This window comes from Crotalus tigris, unplaced genomic scaffold, assembly GCF_016545835.1.
Source record: "Crotalus tigris isolate CLP2741 ecotype Arizona unplaced genomic scaffold, ASM1654583v1 scf7180000017752.986373038:1224578, whole genome shotgun sequence".
NCBI classification, from domain to species: Eukaryota; Metazoa; Chordata; class Lepidosauria; order Squamata; family Viperidae; genus Crotalus; species Crotalus tigris.
The window spans coordinates 571639-596469 of NW_024096614.1; the positions used below are offsets into that span (position 1 = coordinate 571639).

A 24831-nucleotide genomic window follows, 5' to 3' on the forward strand; every position below is an offset into this window, starting at 1 on the left:
GGAATCCATTATTTCAGTATCACTAGCATATGGCTGCCCATCTCGTGTTTAAACAGTTCTAGAAAAGATGATCCACCACTTCCTGGGTCAGTCTGTCATTGAACAGTTCTTTCAAATGTTTTCTAATACCAAACCAACATCTGCTTCATTATAATTTAAGCCCATAGCTTCCATGCAGAAATTCTTTTGCTGCAGCTACCAAAAAAGTCAAAGCAGTCCTAGGCTGCATTAACAGAGGGATAGAATCAAGATCAGATGAAGGGTTAGTACTGATTTATAAGGCCTTGATAATGGGCACACTTGGAATATTGCATCCACTTTTGGTTGCCACAAGATAAAAAGACTCTGGAAAGAGTGCAGAGAAGAGCAACAAAGATGATTGGGGGGCAGGAGACTAAAACATATGAAGAACAGCTGCAGGAATTGGGTATATGTAAGGACCTGCCCTAGTTGTCCTCTCAGGAATGTATGACTGGTATATCTAGTCTAATGAAAAGAAGAAGTAGTGGTGTCATGGTTGTAGTGTTACAATATCTAAGGGGTTGCCACAAAGATGAGGGGTCAACCTCTGAAGCCCCTTAAGACAACACAAGAAACAATGGATGGAAACTAATCAAGAAGAAAACCCGGGCTTCCAGTTCCGGATTGCGGCACTGGCGGATGTTCGAGGTGATCACTCCCTCCGCTGTCCAGTTTCCTTTGCCAGGAAACCCAGAAAGGGATCAAAAGTCACTTTGGAGGACCTCCGACTGATCACGGAAGGGCAGCAGCCCTTCCGTTTGATCCGGAGCAGCTCTTCGGACCAACGGAGAAAAGATCGGCCACCCACATGGCCCATCATTAATGTCATTTCCAGCTGAGGCCAAACTCACAACTAAGCACTTGAAAGCACCATGGAGGAACTGGGTGAGATCCTACCTTCTTTTTACCCCACGTATTCTTTCCTGCAAAAGCTCTCTGAAATTGCTTTCCACTGTGTGGAGAGAGGGAAGGGAATGTCTTTCTCCCACCCTCTAAAATGGCAGCGGCTGCCTACATAGGGGAGATAAAGCCCTGAAAAATATATCTAAGTAATTGGACTTACATGCTTCTTAGATCTGGTGACCCAAAAAGTTCCTACCTTCACAGGAACTGGCTATCTTAACTATCTGGGGGGAAAAATGAAAAGAACCTAAACTGGATAAAAGTCTAGCCTTTTTGAAAAGGATTTTAAAGGCCACCAGGGACATCTTGTGGTGAAGCCTGGTATAGCAAGTGAATATCCCTGGTAAAGAGACCTGTTTATAACTTAGACCTGTTCTTAGTACTTGATAAAAAGCTTCAGCTGGGAGTTGAAACTGGCTCTTAAGAACTGTGGAGGTAAACATTTACTGACTCTTGCTTAAAAAATTAGCCTCCACTAAAGGACTATCTATAAATATTTCAGAAATGGAGGGAAACCAGCAACAAACTTTCCTTGACTATAAACTTATACTTGAAAAATCCTTGAAGCTACTGAAATATATAAATCCAGACTGAACGACAAAGGCGCTAGCTTGAACCTACAAACTGAAACCCAGATTCCAACCAAAGAATTTACAACCCAGAAAACAACAGAAGCGGGAGAAATCAATACTAAGACAGAGGACTTTAAGGAACAATAACAATATATTGAAAATTCTGACAACCAAATCCTGAATGCAACCAAAGAACCTACAACACAAAAAATAACAGAAATGGAACAAAGCAATACTAAAACAGAAGATGCTAAAGATCAACAAGGACGACACATTGAAAACCTAGATAACCAATCAATAACTAAAAAATTGGACATGACCTTTTACCTAATCCAGAAGAAACCTGAGGAAGAAGAAGACCAGATCAAATTGAAGATAAAGTCACTAGAACAAATACTGACACTTGAATTACCAGGACAACAACTTAATGATTATAAATGAACCAGTTCTTTTGAAAAAAATGATGACTAGACAGTCTCCTTTGATTCAAGTAACATGTACCAGAATGAAAGGAGACCTATTTGATAACTTAAAGACATGGGTATGGAAACCTGGCTGGCAGAAAAAGAAAGCTAGAATTAGGTTTAAAAAATGGGGCCTTCTGACTTACTAAGAGAAATCCTAAAGTCTCAACTAATGGGCTAATGGGAGGCCTGGAGATGAAGGGAAATATGACTATTAGATTCAAATGTTGCTGGATTAATTGGCCTAATAATTAGGGTTTAGATTTATAAGGGAAATGGAAATTAAATATTAGAAATTAGCCTTAGCCCAGAAAATATAGATGACGGATGGATTTGAGACAATAAAAGTTACTCTATTAGTAAGCTGTGATGTACTAGGATGAGAATTAGAAAATGTTTATGAAATAAAAATGGAATATATTTAAATAAATAATATGTGTATTTTTGATATCATAACTTTTGTGTAGTGAAATAAAGGAAATTTGGGTTACCAGAAATTTGAATATTATGGATGTTAAAGATTAAAATTGGAATACTGTAATTAGAAATTAAGAATTAGGTAAAACTTAAAAACAGGATATGGATATGTATAAACAAAAGATAGATTGATAAATGGTTTAATTGAGCTTGCTATGGCTAGAAATTTACTAGTTTATGTTATATCAAATGTTAATGGGAAATAGAGAAGGAATTTTTGATAATGTAACCTGAGATATGTACTAAAAATGCTGTTATTGAACTATTGACTACCCAGTCACCACGTTGCTTTCTAAATACTTGGATGTTAAACTTGGAAAACTAATAAAATTTGTTACATACACAAAAAAAGAAGAGAACCCAACCTAGAACTAAGGAGAAATTTCCTGACAGGGAGAACAACTAACCAGTGGAATGGCTTGCCTTCAGAAGTTGTGGGTGCTCCACCACTGGAGATTTTAAAGAAGAGATTGGCTAGCCATTGTCTGAAATGATATAGAATCTCTTGCTTTATAATAATCTATCTGCCTCTAACATAATTCTTTTCTGGAAGAATTTGGAAACAGCTTTTCTGGAGGACTTTTGAGGTCTGACTCCATGCATTGTTTGCCGTGTTTCAATGCGCTTGCAATATTTTTCTTTGGATATTAAGTGCTTTCTATTTCTGTGAGCTGCTGAGAGTGTTTGTTCAGCTGTAGTGGAGAATAAATCAACAAACTTTTCCTTTTCCATTTCTATTAGCTGTTTATTGATTTCCCACAATTAATGAAGTATATCCCGGGCCCTCACAAAGATGCCTTGGCTTCTATAGAGGTGATCAATTCCTTTGCAAAGCAGGAAGTAGAGAAACACAAGGAATCCAGCTCTCTGCACAAGCCACAAGATTTCATTGATCACTACTTTCTTCAGATGGAAAAGGTAGAGTTGATGGTAGTTCAATACCTGGGCAAGGAATATTTACATTCAACTCCCATTCTGAATTTAACTTGTGCTAAATTCCAGTTGCCTCTAAATAAGGACTATATTGCATCTCTGCAATATTAGACTCTTGTTATACATGGGAGGTTCCTTGGGAAAGTTAGAAATGTTTCTGTTTGTCATCCTGTAATGTTTGCCTACTACTCCTTTCCCCTTTTTATAAAGAAGTTGCATTAAGAAAGAAAAGTACTAACAAGGTAAAGACTTTTGATTGATTCATACTTAAATGAATACTTGCCCCAACTAGTTGCTCTTGAATCCATTGAGTTGAATGAAAATAACTTTTACTGAGAGAAAATGGCATAGTATAGTCAGGCAGAATCTGAAAGTCTGAAAGTCTGGAACGAAGCACAAAGTAATTCTTTCATTTTCCCCAAACCCAACCCCCCTGACCAGTCCACCAGCAGCTAATATGATGCCGAGAAGTTTTTTTGAGGATGCTGAGGTGCTGGGCAGATAATAGGTCACTTTCAGAGCATGATGGCCTTGGAACCAGGTTAGAACCAGCTAGGAAGGAGTCTGCCCCATCTCTGAGAACAATCCCCCTTTGTAATTCCCAAGCATAAAGCAAAAGTGAAAGCATTCTCAATGCCAACCTCCCTCCCCCCTAACAAAATGGAAGAACATGTTGGTGGACCTGACAATACTTACCCTGAAATGACTTTCATAGCTTTGACCTTAAGTAAGAATGTAAAACAGTTTGAAACGAGGAATAAATGAATTGATTCCCTCAATAAATTTTATGCATGTACCTAGCTTTCGTTTACATTTCCAACAATTATTCGAAGTGCTTTTAAACATTTCACTAATCTTACTGGTGTCATGTGCCATCTGTAAAATATTTTATACAAATTTTCTTTATATGAAGCAGCTTTAATCAGTTTAATATTTCTATCGCATAACTTTTGCCAATCTTCTAAGCCTATAGAATATCCAAAGTTTTTTGCCCATGTTACCATTGTTTCTTTTACTTGTTCTTCTTCCATCTTCAAATTTAGAAGAAATCTGTAAAGTTTCTTAATCAAGTTTTCATCTGTTTTTAAAAGTATTTGATCAAATTCTATCTGCTTTTTATAAAATCCCATTGTCTTTGCACCTTTTCGATATCTTGTTTGAGTTTGCAAATAGGGCCACCATGCTAGGTCAATACCTTGTCGTTGTAAATCTTGCCTATCTTTCAATTTTCCAGAATGTCTTTGTAAGTAATGACTTTGTCGTAGTTAATCCTCACACTCCACAATCTACACACACACACACAGTGTATCCCCACCTTGAGCTGGGCTCTTCCACTGGCCAAAATGAGAGGAGACCACATTCACACATAAAGGCCCTTCTCTTCTCACACCCGGGCAAAAGGGTAGCAAACATACAATAGCAACATATTCAGATGACCCCAATGCTCTCAACCTATCAATGTTCTTCAAAGTATCTGTCAATGTCCTTCAAACTATTGCCACTTTCTGGGCTCTATGTGTGTTGGGATTCTAAAGTTTGCAGCCACAACCTGGCATTCAACCCCAGTCACTACCTCATTGACTTTTATGCTACCACTGGCCCTGGTCCTCCTTACCAGAAGGTTCCAAATCCATATCTCTTCTTTCAATCTCTGATTTCTAATCTGGTCACATATTTCACTGCAAAGGCCACTGTTGATTCTCTGGGCCAGTTCTTGTTTTCAGTCCCTGCCAGCATGACATCGTTCTGGGCTGTCTTCAGCTCCAACTCCAAGCTGACTCTTCACTATACCTCTATCAGCCTTCCACCCTCAACACACATTCTTTGGCATGGCTTCCAGCCCTGCAACCCTTTCAGACTGGCACTGGGTCAGATTCAGGGCCACCTCTCTACCTCCCACCAGTCTCATAGAAGCATGGTGGCTCAGATGGTTAGAATGCTGGGCTGACAATCTGCAAGCCCTTGTTCGAGACCTGAGGGCTGCCTTGCTGTTGGGTGAGCTTCTGACACTTGCTCCAGCTCCTGCTGACCTAGCCGTTTGAAAGCTTGTAAATGTGAGTAGATAAATAGGTACCACTTTGGTGGGCTCATTTAGGGGACATGAAAGGAGTCCCCAAATGAGCATTCCCCAGGCAACATGATCATACCAGTTAGTATTTTTAACAACTTGGTACTTCCAACATTTTACGATGATGAGCAGTCTGTTGTCCAAGTTGTGTCCCTCGGTGCTTCAGACAATGGCCCTAGATTGCCTCTCCCCCTCCACCCCAAATCTGTGGCCAGGGGTCTGCACTGGTTGGCAGGATGAAAATATGAGCTTCAGCTGGCTCATGAATCCAGACCACCAAGTTCTAGCTTAGTCTCTTCAGTCTCTTGTCTCTGGTCAAGGAGCAGACCCAGAAGTAGCAGAGCAGGAAGAAGATTAAAGAGAAGACTGAAGAAGGTGCTCCAAGCGATAACTGCCCCCCCCTTCCAATTTCCCCATCCCTTCCCTTCATGGCAGGGAGCTTTGTGTCGTGCATCTGCTTGCTCCCACATCTTGACTTTTTTTCTACATTTATTATCATTCTGAAATTTGGTCCTCTGTATGCAATTTAGGCCAAGACCAAGTAACAAATCTGAAAACCATGGTAGATTTCTACATTGAATGTGTTAAATGTTTCAGATTGGTACTGATTCCAGTTTTTAATTCCTCACTCAACATTTTATTGAGAATTCAAAGAAGGCTCTCTGTTTGTACATTCCTGGCTTTCCTTTAATCCTCCTAAATTCATGCCCCTGTTTACAGGATCAAGAATCTACATAGGAAAATTATTATGAAGAATAGATTCAGTTGCTCATTCGATAGCTTAGAATTTCAAATAATTTCTGCATATTATAGAACTTAAGACTGGCCCTTGTTCCCACAGCCCAGATGTCTCTCACCTTGGATGTCGGGATGATTGGTCAAGAGGAGCAGTGCCCACATCAGAAGAGTGAAGGTTGTCTTTGTTCCAGCAAAAAAAAAATCACAAATACACTGAACCAGGTTCTCTTCATTGTAGGTAGAGTTGGGGTCATTCTTGCTCTGATGTTTAAAATGGAAAATGAAAATTACAATGAATTCTATGCAACTTTTCTATAGTTATTTTTGTCTCTGTGTAATAAGTCATGAGAATAAATATAGTCATGTTGTTATATAGGAAAATCAATGCAGGAGAGTAAGTGGTAGGTTCACACTATAAAAACTATCTTAAAGTAGCCAAGATCAAAGAGAGATTTGGCTTTGGAAAAAAATGAATTAATTTCCTTTTATTTTATGGTTGGTTATCTCAGTAAATGTTTGCATGTGGAATGGTGATTATGGGTACCTACTAGAGTGAATCACAAAAATTCACAACCAGGATTATCTGCATGCATTCTAATTTAAAGTTATGCCCAAAAGTGATTATATGACTGCTCAAACTGTAAGCTTTTGTGGATATTATGCAACAACATGGGAATTTTTGAATGCATTCTAGATTTTTCTGAGTCCTCATCAAGTTTTCACCAGACCATTAGAGAAGTCAAGTGTCTGTTCCAGCAGCAAAAAAAAAAAAAAAAAAAAAAATCTTTTGGGCCAGACTCTCTTCATATTTTATGTTGGGGTCATTCCTGCTCTGGTGTTTAAAATGGAAAATAACAATGAATTCTATGCAGCTTTTCTATAGTTATTTTTGTCTCTGTGTCACAAGTCATGAGAATAAATATATTCCTGGTAGTTATATTAGAAAATCAATGCATAAGAGTGAGAATTAAAATGGAGGTTCACGCTGAGTAAGACACCGTATTGAAGTAGAGCAAGATCAAAGACAGGTTTGGCTTTCAAAGAAATTTAACACCTTTTGTTTTGATTTATAATTGATTCCCTCAATAAATTTTATGCATGTGGAACAGTAATTAATGTGTACCTACTAGAGCAGTATTCTCCAAGTTTTGAGGGTTGACAGCTGGGAGTGGGGGAAAGAGGGAAAGAAGGGATGGTTTTGTGGGAGATGAACAGTGTGTGTGTGTGCAAGCACAAACACTTGTTGCTTGTGAAAGTGGAGCCCTGAGCACCCATGACATCCGTGTGAGTAGGGTTGTGAACACCCGTGATGCTTGCAGCAATACTCACTTGAGTGGGGCAGTGCACACGCACACACATATGAGCACCAGCCAGCCACTCACACAACCTGGTGGCCCACAGGTTGGGGACCCTGTTCTAGAGTGAATCACAAAACACCACAAGCAGGATTATCTGCATCCACTCTAATCTAAAGTTATGCCCAAAGTGATGAACATGACTGATGTCACTACAAGATTTTGTGGCTATTATGCCACACCATCACAATTTATGCATTTTTTTAGAGTACATTAGCCCTTGATATATAACTGTTCATTTGCTGATCATCCAAAGTTTCAACAGCAGTGAAAAACATGACTTATGACCTAATTTCATACCCATGGTCACGTGATCAAAAGTCAGGTGCTTGGCAATGGGCATGTATTAATGACAGTTGCACTGTCCTGGGGTCATGTGATCACCATTCATAACCTTCCTAGCTGCCTTCTGACAAGCAAAGTCAATGAAGATGCCAGATTCACTTAACGACCACATGGTTCACTTAACAACTGCAGTGATTCACTTAACAGCTGTAGCAAGAAAGGCCATAAAATGGGGCAGAATTCACTGCCTTGCTTAGCAATAGAAATTTTGGGCCCAGTTTTGGTCATACATCGGGGACAACCTGGATTCTTGCGAGACCTCAATAACCTTTCACCGAACCAGGGTAATGTCACGAAGAATTATGGGACAAACAAGACAATCCAGTCTACCTGTCTATTAATGGAGAAGCATCTTGAGGAACAAAACACCACAGATATGGCAATCACTGAGACACAAAAGTGTTTGAGCAAGTACCACATGACCTATTCCTTTCCCATCCACAAATGGTCCAACCACCCACCATCGCTCTTTATAATTAGTGTGGACATTGTAACCAGAAACCTACAATGATAACATTCACAGATGCTATTATGTACTGGTGATAACTCTGATAGAGAGTGAAAGAAGAATTGAAGCACTGAACCACCCGTGAACCATTAATACAAAGGTGGAAAATCTGCCTCAGTTGTTTAGGAATGAGGGCCAGTATTAAGAAGAATGTATATTTTGAACATGCTGACCAGACCAATGGGATACTCAAATAAAGTGACCCAGGGCAAAGTAACTTCAAATTGATAAAAGTTGCTCAAAAAAAATCAATATTTTTCTGAAAACAAGAGAGTGGAGGACATTTATTCCTCGTTTCAAACTGTTTTACATTCTTACTTAAGGTCAAAGCTATGAAAGTCTCCCACAAAACCATCCCTTCTTTCCCTCTTTCCCCCACTCCCAGCTGTCAACCCTCAAAACTTGGAGAATACTGCTCTAGTAGGTACACATTAATTACTGTTCCACATGCATAAAATTTATTGAGGGAATCAATTATAAATCAAAACAAAAGGTGTTAAATTTCTTTGAAAGCCAAACCTGTCTTTGATCTTGCTCTACTTCAATACGGTGTCTTACTCAGCGTGAACCTCCATTTTAATTCTCACTCTTATGCATTGATTTTCTAATATAACTACCAGGAATATATTTATTCTCATGACTTGTGACACAGAGACAAAAATAACTATAGAAAAGCTGCATAGAATTCATTGTTATTTTCCATTTTAAACACCAGAGCAGGAATGACCCCAACATAAAATATGAAGAGAGTCTGGCCCAAAAGATTTTTTTTTTTTTTTTTTTTTTTGCTGCTGGAACAGACACTTGACTTCTCTAATGGTCTGGTGAAAACTTGATGAGGACTCAGAAAAATCTAGAATGCATTCAAAAATTCCCATGTTGTTGCATAATATCCACAAAAGCTTACAGTTTGAGCAGTCATATAATCACTTTTGGGCATAACTTTAAATTAGAATGCATGCAGATAATCCTGGTTGTGAATTTTTGTGATTCACTCTAGTAGGTACCCATAATCACCATTCCACATGCAAACATTTACTGAGATAACCAACCATAAAATAAAAGGAAATTAATTCATTTTTTTCCAAAGCCAAATCTCTCTTTGATCTTGGCTACTTTAAGATAGTTTTTATAGTGTGAACCTACCACTTACTCTCCTGCATTGATTTTCCTATATAACAACATGACTATATTTATTCTCATGACTTATTACACAGAGACAAAAATAACTATAGAAAAGTTGCATAGAATTCATTGTAATTTTCATTTTCCATTTTAAACATCAGAGCAAGAATGACCCCAACTCTACCTACAATGAAGAGAACCTGGTTCAGTGTATTTGTGATTTTTTTTTTGCTGGAACAAAGACAACCTTCACTCTTCTGATGTGGGCACTGCTCCTCTTGACCCATCATCCCGACATCCAAGGTGAGAGACATCTGGGCTGTGGGAACAAGGGCCAGTCTTAAGTTCTATAATATGCAGAAATTATTTGAAATTCTAAGCTATCGAATGAGCAACTGAATCTATTCTTCATAATAATTTTCCTATGTAGATTCTTGATCCTGTAAACAGGGGCATGAATTTAGGAGGATTAAAGGAAAGCCAGGAATGTACAAACAGAGAGCCTTCTTTGAATTCTCAATAAAATGTTGAGTGAGGAATTAAAAACTGGAATCAGTACCAATCTGAAACATTTAACACATTCAATGTAGAAATCTACCATGGTTTTCAGATTTGTTACTTGGTCTTGGCCTAAATTGCATACAGAGGACCAAATTTCAGAATGATAATAAATGTAGAAAAAAAGTCAAGATGTGGGAGCAAGCAGATGCACGACACAAAGCTCCCTGCCATGAAGGGAAGGGATGGGGAAATTGGACGGGGGGGGCAGTTATCGCTTGGAGCACCTTCTTCAGTCTTCTCTTTAATCTTCTTCCTGCTCTGCTACTTCTGGGTCTGCTCCTTGACCAGAGACAAGAGACTGAAGAGACTAAGCTAGAACTTGGTGGTCTGGATTCATGAGCCAGCTGAAGCTCATATTTTCATCCTGCCAACCAGTGCAGACCCCTGGCCACAGATTTGGGGTGGAGGGGGAGAGGCAATCTAGGGCCATTGTCTGCAGCACCGAGGGACACAACTTGGACAACAGACTGCTCATCATCGTAAAATGTTGGAAGTACCAAGTTGTTAAAAATACTAACTGGTATGATCATGTTGCCTGGGGAATGCTCATTTGGGGACTCCTTTCATGTCCCCTAAATGAGCCCACCAAAGTGGTACCTATTTATCTACTCACATTTACAAGCTTTCAAACGGCTAGGTCAGCAGGAGCTGGAGCAAGTGTCAGAAGCTCACCCAACAGCAAGGCAGCCCTCAGGTCTCGAACAAGGGCTTGCAGATTGTCAGCCCAGCATTCTAACCATCTGAGCCACCATGCTTCTATGAGACTGGTGGGAGGTAGAGAGGTGGCCCTGAATCTGACCCAGTGCCAGTCTGAAAGGGTTGCAGGGCTGGAAGCCATGCCAAAGAATGTGTGTTGAGGGTGGAAGGCTGATAGAGGTATAGTGAAGAGTCAGCTTGGAGTTGGAGCTGAAGACAGCCCAGAACGATGTCATGCTGGCAGGGACTGAAAACAAGAACTGGCCCAGAGAATCAACAGTGGCCTTTGCAGTGAAATATGTGACCAGATTAGAAATCAGAGATTGAAAGAAGAGATATGGATTTGGAACCTTCTGGTAAGGAGGACCAGGGCCAGTGGTAGCATAAAAGTCAATGAGGTAGTGACTGGGGTTGAATGCCAGGTTGTGGCTGCAAACTTTAGAATCCCAACACACATAGAGCCCAGAAAGTGGCAATAGTTTGAAGGACATTGACAGATACTTTGAAGAACATTGATAGGTTGAGAGCATTGGGGTCATCTGAATATGTTGCTATTGTATGTTTGCTACCCTTTTGCCCGGGTGTGAGAAGAGAAGGGCCTTTATGTGTGAATGTGGTCTCCTCTCATTTTGGCCAGTGGAAGAGCCCAGCTCAAGGTGGGGATACACTGTGTGTGTGTGTGTAGATTGTGGAGTGTGAGGATTAACTACGACAAAGTCATTACTTACAAAGACATTCTGGAAAATTGAAAGATAGGCAAGATTTACAACGACAAGGTATTGACCTAGCATGGTGGCCCTATTTGCAAACTCAAACAAGATATCGAAAAGGTGCAAAGACAATGGGATTTTATAAAAAGCAGATAGACTTTGATCAAATACTTTTAAAAACAGATGAAAACTTGATTAAGAAACTTTACAGATTTCTTCTAAATTTGAAGATGGAAGAAGAACAAGTAAAAGAAACAATGGTAACATGGGCAAAAAACTTTGGATATTCTATAGGCTTAGAAGATTGGCAAAAGTTATGCGATAGAAATATTAAACTGATTAAAGCTGCTTCATATAAAGAAAATTTGTATAAAATATTTTACAGATGGCACATGACACCAGTAAGATTAGTGAAATGTTTAAAAGCACTTCGAATAATTGTTGGAAATGTAAACGAAAGCTAGGTACCTATTACCATATCTGGTGGGTATGCCCTAGAGTGAAGAAATTCTGGCTTAAGATTCATATATGGTTGGAAAAGATGACTAAAATACAGATAGAATTTAAACCAGAATTGTTTTTGTTAAGAATACTAGGAGCCAAGTATGAGAAGGAGTGTGAGTATTTAATATTGCATATATTGACAGCAGCGAGAATAGCATTTGCCCAATACTGGAAAAATGAAAATTTACCATCTGAAGAGGTCATAATTAAGAAAATATTAGAATGTGCAGAAATGGACAGATTAACTTTAGAGATTAAAGAGAAAGAAGATTCAGTTTATTTTAAAACATGGGATAATTTTTATCAATGGCTTAGCAAAAAGATAGTGAGAAATAAATGTGATACCTTATTATGAATATATATTAGTAACATGAGGGACATGCACTGACTAACTGACATTGTTTATGATTATTGTTTCTCATATTTACTATAGCTATTTTCTATTATATTAATTAGTGTTATTGAATATATGCACCCGGACAATAGCCTGCTTGCTAAAGCTTGAGAATGTTTATGTCAATGGGGGGTAACCCCATTGTTTTTCCATCCCTGCCCTAATCCCAACCCTGCCCCCATCCTGAATTCCAACTCCCATACTGATCCTATCCCTCTCCTAACCTTATAAAATTCAATAAAATTTATTTTAAAAAAAGAAGAGAAGGGCCTATATGTGTGAATGTGGTCTCCTCTCTGTTTAGCAAGTGGGAGAGACCAGCTCAAGGTGGGGATACATTGAGTGTGTGTTTGTGTAGATCAGCGGTTCTCAACCTATGGGTCGCAACCCCATTTGGGGTCAAACGACCATTTCACGGGGGTCCCCAAACAAGGCTGTCCACCATTTTTCCCCCTTTTCCTTAGCTGTGCTACTCCCTCTCATTCTATTGGCTTTTGAAAGCCAATAGAATAGACTCTCTTGAATAGAGTCTAATTCTATTGGCTTTCAAAAGCCAATAGGAATTGTCCAGGCTGTCTCTGCCCTGCTGAGCCAGCCAAAAGCCCCAGTCTGCAAACGGTGCTGCAAGCCGAACTTTCTGGAAAGCTTCCCTCCCTGCTGAGCAACTACTAAAAGTAAGTAAAAGAGGGCCAGGGGTGGGAGGTGGGAGGCCGGCAGGTGCAGGGAGGGTTGCTGGCATGCGTGGGGCCTGGCCGGTGGCTTACCTCCCTTGGGCTGGGCCAGCTGGTGGCCCAGCCGGTGGTCGGCCTGAGTCCTCGCTGCCACATGCCATGGCCGCCCAGGAGCACCTGGGCCTGCCTGCCACCGCACCAAACGTGCAGTGGCCAAGGCAAGGCTAGCGGGGAAGCGGCGGGCACAGGGAGGGTTGCTGGCACGTGTGGGGCCCGGCGGGTGCTTTCCCTCTGTTAGAAGTAAGGTCTTCATCCTGGTTCATCCAAGCCGGGAATAAATAAGCAAACATGGTGACTGCTTTGGGAAGAAGGTTACAGTTTATTGCAGAAAGATGGTTCTTCAGGAAAGTGCAGAGGAGAGAGAAGGGCTGAGCACATGGAGCAGTAGGCTTTTATACCCCCTCTAGCCTTGTTTGGAATAGTTTCCTGTTCCTGTGGCATGAACCTTGAGGCTGTTTCTGAGTGTTTGTCTAGGCCTTGATATCTGTGGTTTAATTCTATTATCATATCCTACTTCCCAGGTGATGGGGCTGACTCCTAGAGTTTGGGTGGGGTATGCAGATCTTCTCTTTTGTCTTCTTGATTGCTCTGGCTTCAACTGTCTGATGGTTTTACACCTGCATTTGTATAGGGCTAAAGTCTTGCTTGGGGCAGAGAGATAGATTTGGGGCCAGGTTTGGTTTTAAAAAGTCCTTTTGAGGAAAAATATATTTTTCTGCCCTTTTTAATATTTCTTTCTCTGGGCTAACTTCCATCAATCCCCGCTTTGTGCCTTAAGTGTGAATTTATGACACATTTATTGGCACAACATTAAAATTGATCTGGTCAGGGAAACTTGGTAGACAAGCTTTTAAACTGTTAAGCAAAAAAAAAAAGAGAGAAATAAGACATTAATGGAGGCAGCAGAAAAAGATCCCTTTAGTGACTCCCAAAAGGGAAGCTTGCACCCATAAAGTTCTAAAAGTCAGGGCAAAATTTTGTTAGGTGGAAAAGAAACTTATAGTGTCCAATATTCTGTGCCAATCATTTTCAAATGCTGGATATCACCTTTAGCTTCCAGCTAGGTTTGCATACCCCCCAAAATTCTTCATAGCCATGGTTTTCCTCAGTACATGGCTGCCCGTTTTCAGGGGTTGTTTCCTGCCTTAGCTCTTAATTCAGTGCATCCAGGTTTGTAATGTCCAATTGAGGTTAGCCAATATGCCAGGCTATTAATTTTTTCTTTAAATTGCACATAATGAGCTCTAGGAATCCCAATCTGAGCCCAACAGTGCAAGATATTCAGGGCTGAAGTTTGGGATCTCTTTTCCTGTTGCTTCCTTAGTCAGGGCATATGAATTGCAAATCACCTGAGGGGGCTTGATTCCCTCCCCCTTGGAATCTGTTAGAAGTTGGTCCCACAAAGCTTTGGTGCAATAGAGCAAAAATCAGCCTGGGGAACTTTACTAAAGGTAGGTGGAGGGGATAGACTCTGAATGGTGTGAATGGTGTATGTGTGCACATGCAGCTATTTCTACAAAACAGGCAATACAAACATTCTGGAAAAGTTTTCCCTCCCACCAGATAGAAGTCCAAGGTGTTCAGTACTTGTTCTGCCACCTATTCCCAAGTGCCATCTCTCCATTAATACATTCAACTGGCTTGTTACAATACAAATGGGACAAGAAAGAAAAGTTTACAATGAGTTTCCACCCTCCCCCCACAGTCTTAATTTTCTCTTCTGAAGCTTCACATGGCACCACCTTCCTTCTGCAGCTCTCACAGGCATCTGGGTAAATGGTAGGACTTGGGAAGATGTTCAACTTAGATTGCATGGTGGCTTTTTAGTGGATGGCTGGATTCAAAACTCAATTCCATGGCTCAAATGGATGGAGGCAGCATCTGGGTCTGTGTGTTCTGCTTCCAAAGGCTTGGGAGAGGGTTTCAGGGCTGAAAGATACAAGAACAAGGTCTCCCCCCTTTCTGGATGGACTCTCCCAGGAGAGGAAGACAAAAGGTATGGAGAACAAAGGGCAGGAAAAAAAATTGGAAGGGGGGTAGCTTGCAGACAGTTTGAGAATGCTGAAAACTCCAAATAATTTTAAAAGCCTAATATTTTAATGTGTGCAACTTTCCAGAGGTAGGAGAACATTTATTCTAAAATAGACCACATCGTTTTAGAGATTGAGAAATGCTTATATATTTGGGATAAGAAAAGTTTCATAGTAGTTTCACCAGTAAGTTTTAGGATATGAAAAGTAACTTAGGAAAATTATTTCCCCACACAAGCAGACTTGAGCTTCAAAAGGCTCTTGTAGATAGACACACATTTTTCAGGAAAAGGATAGATAAAACACATACAGTAAATGCAAGTGAAACTTTTCCAACAGATAAACTTAAACCAATCCCTCCTGGTAACTTAAGGCTGTTCTTGAGAGTACACAGAGAGAAAGAGGAAAACAAACAAACAAACACATTTTTTTTCTTCACTCTGTTTGTTGGCCAGACAAACAGAGTGAGGTATTTCCTTTTTGTGGCTTATTTTTAAGCATGATTTCTAGCAGAATTTAAAATTCTTTTTCCTTTGGATTTGAAACAGTTAACAGTCACATTTACCTCTCACACAGACTTTGACAAACATATATACACAAAGACAAGAGAACAGAAGTCTTAGTTTTACACATCCTAGTCATTCCCACCATAAATTTCAGATAACTCAAGTTAGGGAAGGCACACATTTTAAACATACCATGTGGTTGCATAGAGAAGAGAGAGAGAGAGAATCACTATTTCTTATTTTCCCTTTTAAGTACCTTTATTTAGCCAAATTGGTTTCCCAGCAAGGCCCTAAGCAAAGTCTATCTTTCTTTCATACACTACACAGTCGAAGTCTCCTTGTGAGACTTCTTTCCTAACATTGCATTGCTTACAGGGCCTTACCAGCTAGTTGCCCAAATCCAATTCTTTCATTCACTCATTCCATTTCATTTCATTTCATTTTCACACATTCTCTCCCTTTTCCCTAACAAAAGGTTCTGTGCTCTGGCCAACCCCCATGCTTTCCAGGTTCTGCCAATTAAACAGATCCTTTCTGCGGCTAGGAAAGACCAGAAGCAGCAAAATCCAATTGTGAGTGTCCACAATAGACTTTATGGTCTCTTGAATAGAGTCTGGCTTTCAAAAGCCAGTAGGAATTGTCCAGGCTGTCTCTGCCCTGCTGAGCCCACCAAAAGTCCCATTCTGCAAACGGTGCTGCACCAGTTGAGGAGTCCTCGACTTACGACCGGTTGGGGTCACGGCATTAAAAAGGTTGAGAACCACTGATTTAAGGCATTATACACCAGTATTTGAGAGACTGCCACAAAGAAGAGGGGGTCAACTTATTTTCCAAAACACCAGGAGGCAAGAGAAGAAAGAATTTATGGAAAGTAATCAAGGAGAGAAGCAACCTAGAACTAAGGAGAAACTTCCTAACAGTGAATAGAATTAACCAGTGGAGCAATTTGCCTTTTAAAATTGTGGGTGCTTCATCACTGGAGGTTTTTCAGAAGAGACTGGACAACCACCTATCCGAAAGGGTACCGGATCTCCCGCTTGAGCAGGGAGTTGGACTAAAAGACATTCAAGATCCCTTCCAGCTCTATTCTAAATATTATTATAGAGGTACTAGATAGGTCTGGATGGAATACACCAAGAACATCTTATGCCTCGTCCTTTGTGGAGTCTTGGCTGATTTGTAAAATATGGAGATGGCCCAAGCAGTTACAACACTCAGGATCAACTCTCCACCTCCTACCAGACCCTCACTGTGCTGTCCCATTCATACACACACACTCACAATGGAAAGTCCAAAGGTTATATTCAAAACCCCCAACAGTTTCAGCAGTAAACCAAATGACGAGCAGGCCTGGTTACCAAGCTCAGCACAAGATAAACTCTCCACAAGATTCATTCCAAGAAAAGCCAAACAAAGTCCAAAGCCAGTCCTAAATCCATACACAAGGTTGCAAGTGCACTCACAAAGAACAGAAACATGAGGCAAGAAATTGGACATGTTGTTCCAGCAACACCCATTACTTTGGGTGGATTAAATGGGCAACATCGTTACAACCCATTATGATGGAGGAGATTGCCTCATGATGAATAAGTTGGCCAACCAGTGTTGCACCTGTCTCCTCTCTGCCATGTGGGTCATTGGATCGGGAGGAGGCATGGACTCCACTTCCTCATCCTCACTGACTGCCAGCATTTGCTTGCATTCCCCACCTGGATCCTCCAGGCTCACTTGCTGCAGCTGTGGCTCCCTCGCTCTTTCTCAGCCTGCCACCCATCCAATAGAGACAGCATTAATCATACTTGTGAATGATCTCTGGAGGGAGTGGGATGGGGATAGCACGTCCATCATTGTTCTTCTTTTCCTCTCTGTGGCTTTTGATACCATCAACTGTGGTATTCTTTTCAGCTGGCTGTGGGAATTGGGACTGGATGGTGCAGTGTTGCACTGGTTCATCTCTTTTCTTCAAGGCCAGTCCCAATTGGTGGTGATAGGGAATGAGAAGTCTAGTAGAAAGCTTCTCATTTGTGGCACGGTGAAGAGCTCCATCCTCTCTGTTCCTTTTTAAATCTTCATGAAACTGCTAGGTGAGATCAGCCAACACCATAGGGTGAGCCAACTTTGCATCTCCATCTTTGTGAACTAAGTGATGCTGAAGCTAATATCTTGCAGTACCTGGACACAGTATGGGTCTGTATGGGGGACAACAGTGTTCAGCTTAACCCTGGTAGAACATAGAACATAGAATAACAGTGTTGGAAGGAACCTTGCTCAAGAAGAAGACCTACATTATTCTAGGCAAGTGGCTTTCCAATCTCTTCTTAAAAGCCTCCAGTGATGGAGCACCCATAATTTTTAAAGACAAGTTGTTCCATTGGTTGATTGCTCTCATTGTCAAGAAATTTCTTCTTATTTCTAGGTTGCTTCTCTTCTTGGTTAATTCCAACCATTGTTTCTTGTCTTGCCTTTTGGTGCTTTGGAAAATAGTTTGACCTCCTCATCTTTGTAGGAGCCCCTGAAAAATTGGAACACTGCTATCATGTCACACCTAGAACTTCTTTTGGTAAAATGGAGTCACTGTGAGTTCAAAAGGACTCAAGGATCTAAGGATTTATCATCTTTCTTTCTGAGTGGACTGCATTTTGCCAGACAGATCCTGTGTGCAATTTATGGGTTCTTCCAGACCATGACTCCAATTGAAAGAGTAGATGGTAGTGGAGGCTAGGAGACCCTTTGTGTAATTTCATGTTATTTGCCAATTGTACCCTTTCCTGGATTGTGAGTGTGCATGGTCTCTCGTGCCCTCGTAATCTCTCAGTTGGATTACTGCAATGTGGTCTACTTGGACTACACCAATATTACAAGCCTGTTCCAGTTTCTCTCTCTCTTTGTTATAATTTTATTCATTTATAACGTGAAATATGAAAATACAAAAGCAAATAGTAAGGGACAACAATAGGGAAAGGAAAAACAAAATCATGTGGAGAAGGGGAGGGAAAGAAACAAAAGGCATTGACTTCCGACTTCCTATGTTGCAGTAAAATAAGACATTCAATTTGAATCTCAACTTTTTATATTTCTATAATAGTATGAACTGGCCATTTCTATATCAACAAATCAATATAATCTGTAAAACCCGAAATCATAGTATCATTTTTTTCCACATCAAGCACAAAGTCGATTTCCAAGTTGAAACAAAAGTACTTATATTCTTTTCTTTTATCAAAACAGTCAATTTAGCCATCTCTGCTAATTCCATCAGCTTTTGTAACCATTTGTCCATGGTGGGAGTTGAAGCATCTTTCCATTTTTGTGCATAGAGCAATCTTGCTGCCGTCACCATATATAAAATCAGAGTTCCAATTTTTTTCCCCTAAGTCTTTTTTTATTAGATGCAGAAGAAAAGTTTCTAGTTTAATCTTTATGTTCACTTTAAGAGTTTTCTGCATTAATATATGAATCCTATTCCCGTGTTTCTTTGCTTTATCACACGTCCACCATAAATGATAAAAAGTCCTGTTGAGGGAAAAGTCTTCATCAAGGTCCAGACCAAGCCGGGAATAAACAACATGGCAATTGCTTTAGAAAGAAGGTTGCAGATTATTGAAGAGGAAAGCCAGACAGAAAGATGGCTCTGGAAGAAAAGAGAGTGAGCACATGTAGTAGGGAGTGGGTTTTTATATCCTCTCGGGTTTTTGTTTGGAGTTGTTTCCTGTTCCTGTTTGAGATTTGTATTTCCCATGTCATGTACTTTGACCTGAATCTGGATATGCCCTTTGGCATCTGTGAGTTAATCCTATTATGTCCTGTCTTGGAGTTTGGGTGGGGTATGTAGATTTTAGGCGTCTTTGTCTTCCTAAGCTTCTAGGTGGAAGGCTCCAACCTTCCTGAATGGATTATTACATCTGCATTTCTACAGAGCTGGTTTCTGCTTAGGGGAGGGAGATTTGGGGCTATTAAGAAAAACTGGGCAAGCTTTTCTGCCTCTTTAAGATCCTTTGAGGAAATGTAATATTCTACCCTTTTATTATTTCCTTCTTTGGGGGGGGGGCTGACTTTCCACAGTCACTTCTTTACATTTACATTTCCAACCTTCATTTGAGATACCTTTTATACATTCTAGATAACTTATCTGGTGTTAAATAACAGCGATACATCATCTTGTAAACATTTCCTTTTAGGTTATAGTTTAATGTAAATTTTAAGCCTTTCATCCACATATTATCCCATTGCTCAAGCATCACCCAAACTTCTTTGCCCACTGGATCATACAGTGTTTTACATGTTCACTTTCCAACTGCAATTTTAATATTTTTTAATAGATCTTGGCAATAACATGATCATTACTACCGCACAGTAAAATTTCAAATTCATTTTTAGCAAAATCAGACCCATAGCTTTTTTTAATCTAGTCTAAATCTTTCCTTCATTTGTAGGCATGTACATCAATGGCAGACATGACCTTCTAATTCTAGTTCTTCCTTAGACTTGAGGGTGGGGTCTCCAAAGTTGAAAGATAATATTTTACCATACATCTAGCAGTTTGGCTTCACTACCACTTCTTTTCTTAAAAAAAGCTTCTTGGGGGGGGACACCAAAGAGCAACTTTGTAAAGAACCTTGTTTTATATTTATTCCAAACTCTTAATATGGCATGTTTAATAAAATGATAATTAAAATCAACATTTACTTTAACTTTATTGTACTATTAATACCTATGTCATCCGTACCTTAATTTATGGCCATTCAAATCAAGTAGCCTCTTATTTTGGAGGGTCACCCACTCTTTTAGCCAGACTAAACAACAAGCATCAAAATACAAGTTCAAGTCTGATAAATCCAACCCCCCTCTATCCTTAGCATCTTGCAATAACTTGTATTTAATTCTTGGTTTCTTTTCTTGCCATATAAACTTGGAAATATCCCTCTGCTATTGTTTAAATGGAATATCTGTTGTAAGTGTTGGTATTGTCTGGAACAGAAAGAGCAGCATCTTTGGTAAAACATTCATTTTAATTGCAGAAATTGCCACCATTTTTTTTGTCTCCACGAGTCTATTAATACTATGTTATCCATCATGTTGAAGAAAATCTTTGGTAATTTACTCTGAGAGGTTTTGATCCCTTTAGTAGATGATCTACAGTATCTAAAACTGGTAAAGTCACTCTATTCCAATCCCCCAACATAAACCAATTTTCATATGAAAAGGATATTAACTGGCCCATAAGATATTTAAAAAATGTATATTTATCATCATTTGGCCTGTATAGGCCCACTACTATTGATTTTATTTTAGTAAGTTAAATTTGCACTACTACAAATATACCTTGATCATCTACTAAAAGTAGTTTGATTTTAAGTTGGGGTTTTATATATAGAACAGCTCCATTAATCTTTTTTAAAACAGCAGATATAAATTCCTCCCCTAGTCTTTTCTTTATTAAGTATTTCTTATCTTGCTTCTTGCTATGTGTTTCTTAAAGGCAAATTATATCAACACTGAGTTTCCTGAAATAATGAAATAGTTTTTTATGCTTGGATGGGGCGTTTGCCCCATTAATATTCCATGTGATAGCCTTAATCTGCATCTTTAGGTGAAGTAGCAAATTCCTGTACAGCTATCTCAGCTCTACCTTCTTCTTCAGTACTACCCTTTTGACATTCTTCTATCTCAAATTTCTTGTCTACATCCAATTCCTTATCTGAGTCTGAAATTAGTTTATGTCTAATCCGAAAGTCCTTGGCATTTTATGTGGAATTCAGTCTAAATCTTTGCTCCTGATAGATAAATATCATTCCTTTGAGTTTATCCCAACAAAAGGAGATCTTTCTCTTTTCCAAGATATCAGTAAGAAAGGCATAAGCCTTCCTTTTTCTCAGAATTCTCAGTGAAATTTCCTTCAATACAATTATATCCACATTTTAAATTTTCAGTTGGAATTTAAAATGGCAATCCATTTTAACAAGTCAAAATGTCTTGTTGTTCTTCTTAGAAAGAGGACTAAAACATCCCTTGGTAGTTTTCTCATAGTTGCAAATCTGGAGTTTAACTCTGTAAACATTATCCAATTCAGTATCCATAAGTTTTTCTCCCCAGTTGGTCAACTGGGCCAAGGCTTTAACCATTCTTAATCTTCTCCTGATGGTTCAGGGATTGTTCGAAATCTTAATTGGAACTGTTTTATCTGGGATTCCAAAATTGCCTTTTCATCCAAGTCAGCTTCAAACAGATTATTTATTTTTCCCATTTTATGTTCCATAAAGTCATCTCTAACTTCCACCTTCTTGATGTCTCCAGTCAAATGTTGGATTGCTCCAGGCAATTCTTTTGCAAGCAGATCAAATTTGGCTTCGATGTTTTTTCCCATGGCCTTGATTAGCTCATGTGTTTTAACTGCATATTCATCCAAATATGGCTTTAAGAATTCTAAATCTCCTGATATTCTCTCTGTTTTTTCCATTCTTTCTGCTTGCCATTTTTTGATATGTAAATAAAGCTTAAAATTTGAAGTTAAATGCTTTAAAATTATAAGTCCAGTGTGTTTGTAAAGCTAGGAAAAAAGTAGAAGTTAACAATATCACAGTTGTTTTGCTCCCTCTTGTGGTCAAAAGTCTTACTGTCAAGAAAGAAGCCTTAAGAGGGGGAAAAAAAGCTGTCTCTTTGCTTGGATGGCAAACCTTTTAGAGACCCAGTGCCCAAACTGCAACCCAAAAGCCACCCGGGTGCCAGGTGGGCATGGCCCATTGGGTGGGTGTGGCCAAATGGGTGGGATGGGCCATTGGGTGGGTGTGGCTGCAGTGGTCATGGCAGACTGGCTGCAAAATCGCCCTGCAGCCGTGGATCCGGGCTCCGGAGGCTTGGAAAAGGCCTCCAGAGCCTGGATTGGGTCACTGGGTGGGCTGAAAAATCACCCCGCAACCATGGATCTGAGCTTCAGAGGCTTGGTAAAGACCTCTGGAGCCCGGATCGGCCAGGGGGTACGAAACTGTTCTGCAATCATAGATCCGGGTGGCAGAGGCCTTTTCCAGGCCTCTGGAGCCCAGATTGAGCTGCTGGCAGTCCTCAAAATTGCTCTGCAGGCATACCTGGACTTGCGCTGGCAGCTTCCATTAAAAAAAAGGTGCCGGAACACCGTTCTGTGCATTGTATGAGAAAAAAAGCCCTGCCTCCACCATCCAGTCTGGATCCAATCAGCTCTTGCAGCAGCTTCCTGACTCCCAGTGCAGAGAGAAATAGAGCAAGAGCATTGGCGCACATGGAGAGGCAGAGGGGAGCAGCTCGGCCCCGCCTTCCTCTTGACAACCACAGTCCTAGATCGTCCGGATTGAAGGCCAGGAACGCAGGAACTTGGTGTACGTTAGCAATTCTTTATTCACTAACTGACAAAGTCAGCACTGGGAATAGCTTCTCCCCAGAGCTCCTTATAGTGTGTCCACACCCACACCCCCACCCTCCGCCCACAAACCACCATCCGGTTAATTATCCTTATAACCCCACCCTTGTGCTCCAACCCCTCTTCCCATGCAGCCCCACCCCCTGCGGTCCAGCGTCCGCCCGCCTGTTGTGGCCGCCCCATGTTTGCTGCCTCCGGTTGGAACGGTAAGTCTATCGGTCTAGCCGCTGGCCGGTCCTTTCTGGCCAGTCCGTTGGTCATGTGTGCTTCCTCCCTCTCTATGCCCACGCTGAGGCCATGGTGTTGTCTGGAGAGGTGTGCCGGCCCAGCGTCTGTGCCCTCCGCGGCATCAGGGGGAGAATGAACGCCCCCCGGCATTGCCGTCGGCCGTTCCGTTGCTCCTGCTCAGTCGCCGGGAAAGCTGTGGGCCGTCTTCCGAAGCTGCGAGGAAAGCCGAGGCTGCGGGGAAAGCCCAAATGCCGTCCGACGCTGCTGGGTGTTCCCCGCCTCCCAGCTGGTCGGCGGGATGCCTGGCAGCAGCCGCGGCGCCTCCTACGGCATCTGGGAGGGGGTGAGAAGCTGCTGGTCGTTCCTCCATTTCCAGCTGGCTGGGGGGGTTGTGGCAAGCTGGCTCCGGTACAGTCGGCGAGGCAAGTTGGTGGGGGTGAGATGGTTTGCTCACCCCCCCCACCGAATGACAAGCCCCTTGGGGCTTGACATGCGGCTCCCCCTACCACGTCCTCACCTGTAAGAAAACAACAAGATAGTGAGTTCTCTCTATTGTGTTGTGCCTGGCCCGGTTTTTTCGGCCAGTGCTTGTGGAATGCCCGTACGAGTCTCGGGGCATGCACGTCCCCCTCCCTCACCCAAGAGGCGTCTGACAGGGGGTATCCCTTCCATTGGACGAGGTATTGTAATCGACCGCGTCTCATTCGGGAGTCGATTATCTCTTGCACCTCGTACTCATCCCCAACGACTGGCCCCGGCCTCTTAGCACCCACACCGGGTCCCTGCGCTAGTTTCAACAAGCTACTGTGAAATACTGGGTGCACTTTTCCTAGGGGGGGGTAGCCTTAGGCGGACTGTGACCGGGTTGATTACTTTTACCACCTGAAAGGGACCTACATACTTGGGCCCCAATTTCCTATTAGGTACTGGCAACCTAAGGTACTTTGTTGATAGATAAACCCAGTCTCCTATCTTAAAGGGTGGGTGGTCGGCCCTTTTCTTATCAGCCTGGGTTTTGGTGGTTGCCTCAGCCCTTTGTAAAGCTTCCTTTATCACTCCCCAAAGTCCCGTGAGCCGCGTCATCCACGCCTGGGGTGTGTACGCATTACCTGTCTCGTCGGACCACTCCGGAAAGGGTACAAACTCCACCCCGTTTACCACCCGGAACGGAGCGAACCTGGTGCTGCTGTGTACAGTGTTGTTGTACGCCACCTCAGCGAAGGGCAGTAAATCTACCCAGTCAGTTTGCTGGAAGGTGACGTAACTGCGTAAATACCGCTCAACCATAGCATTTGCTCTTTCAGCGGCCCCGTTAGTAGATGGATGATAGGCCGAGCTAAGACCTTGGGACGATCCCACCAACGTCAGGAATGTACGCCAGAATTGGGCCGTGAATTGTACTCCTCTGTCCGAAATGATGCGTTGTGGCACGCCATGCAGTCGGTAGACATGCTGCACAAACATTCTGGCTAGCCGCTGCGCCGACGGCAGCCCCTTACATGGGATGAAATGGGCTTGTTTTGAGAAGAGATCGATTACAGTCCATATTACCGTATAGTTGCGGCTTGGGGG

At 41.3% G+C, this 24831-nt stretch overlaps 1 protein-coding gene across 1 annotated transcript in view; it reads left to right on the top strand.

Annotated features, from left to right (window-relative positions):
• The window catches only part of LOC120306749 (cytochrome P450 2J2-like), a 50761-nt gene that overhangs the window by 15454 nt on the left and 10476 nt on the right, over positions 1–24831 (top strand). Inside the window, exons 5-6 of the mRNA XM_039340528.1 lie at positions 3179–3355; positions 9671–9812. Coding sequence (XP_039196462.1) covers positions 3179–3355; positions 9671–9812 — 319 coding nt within the window. The remainder of the gene's footprint in view (positions 1–3178; positions 3356–9670; positions 9813–24831) is intronic.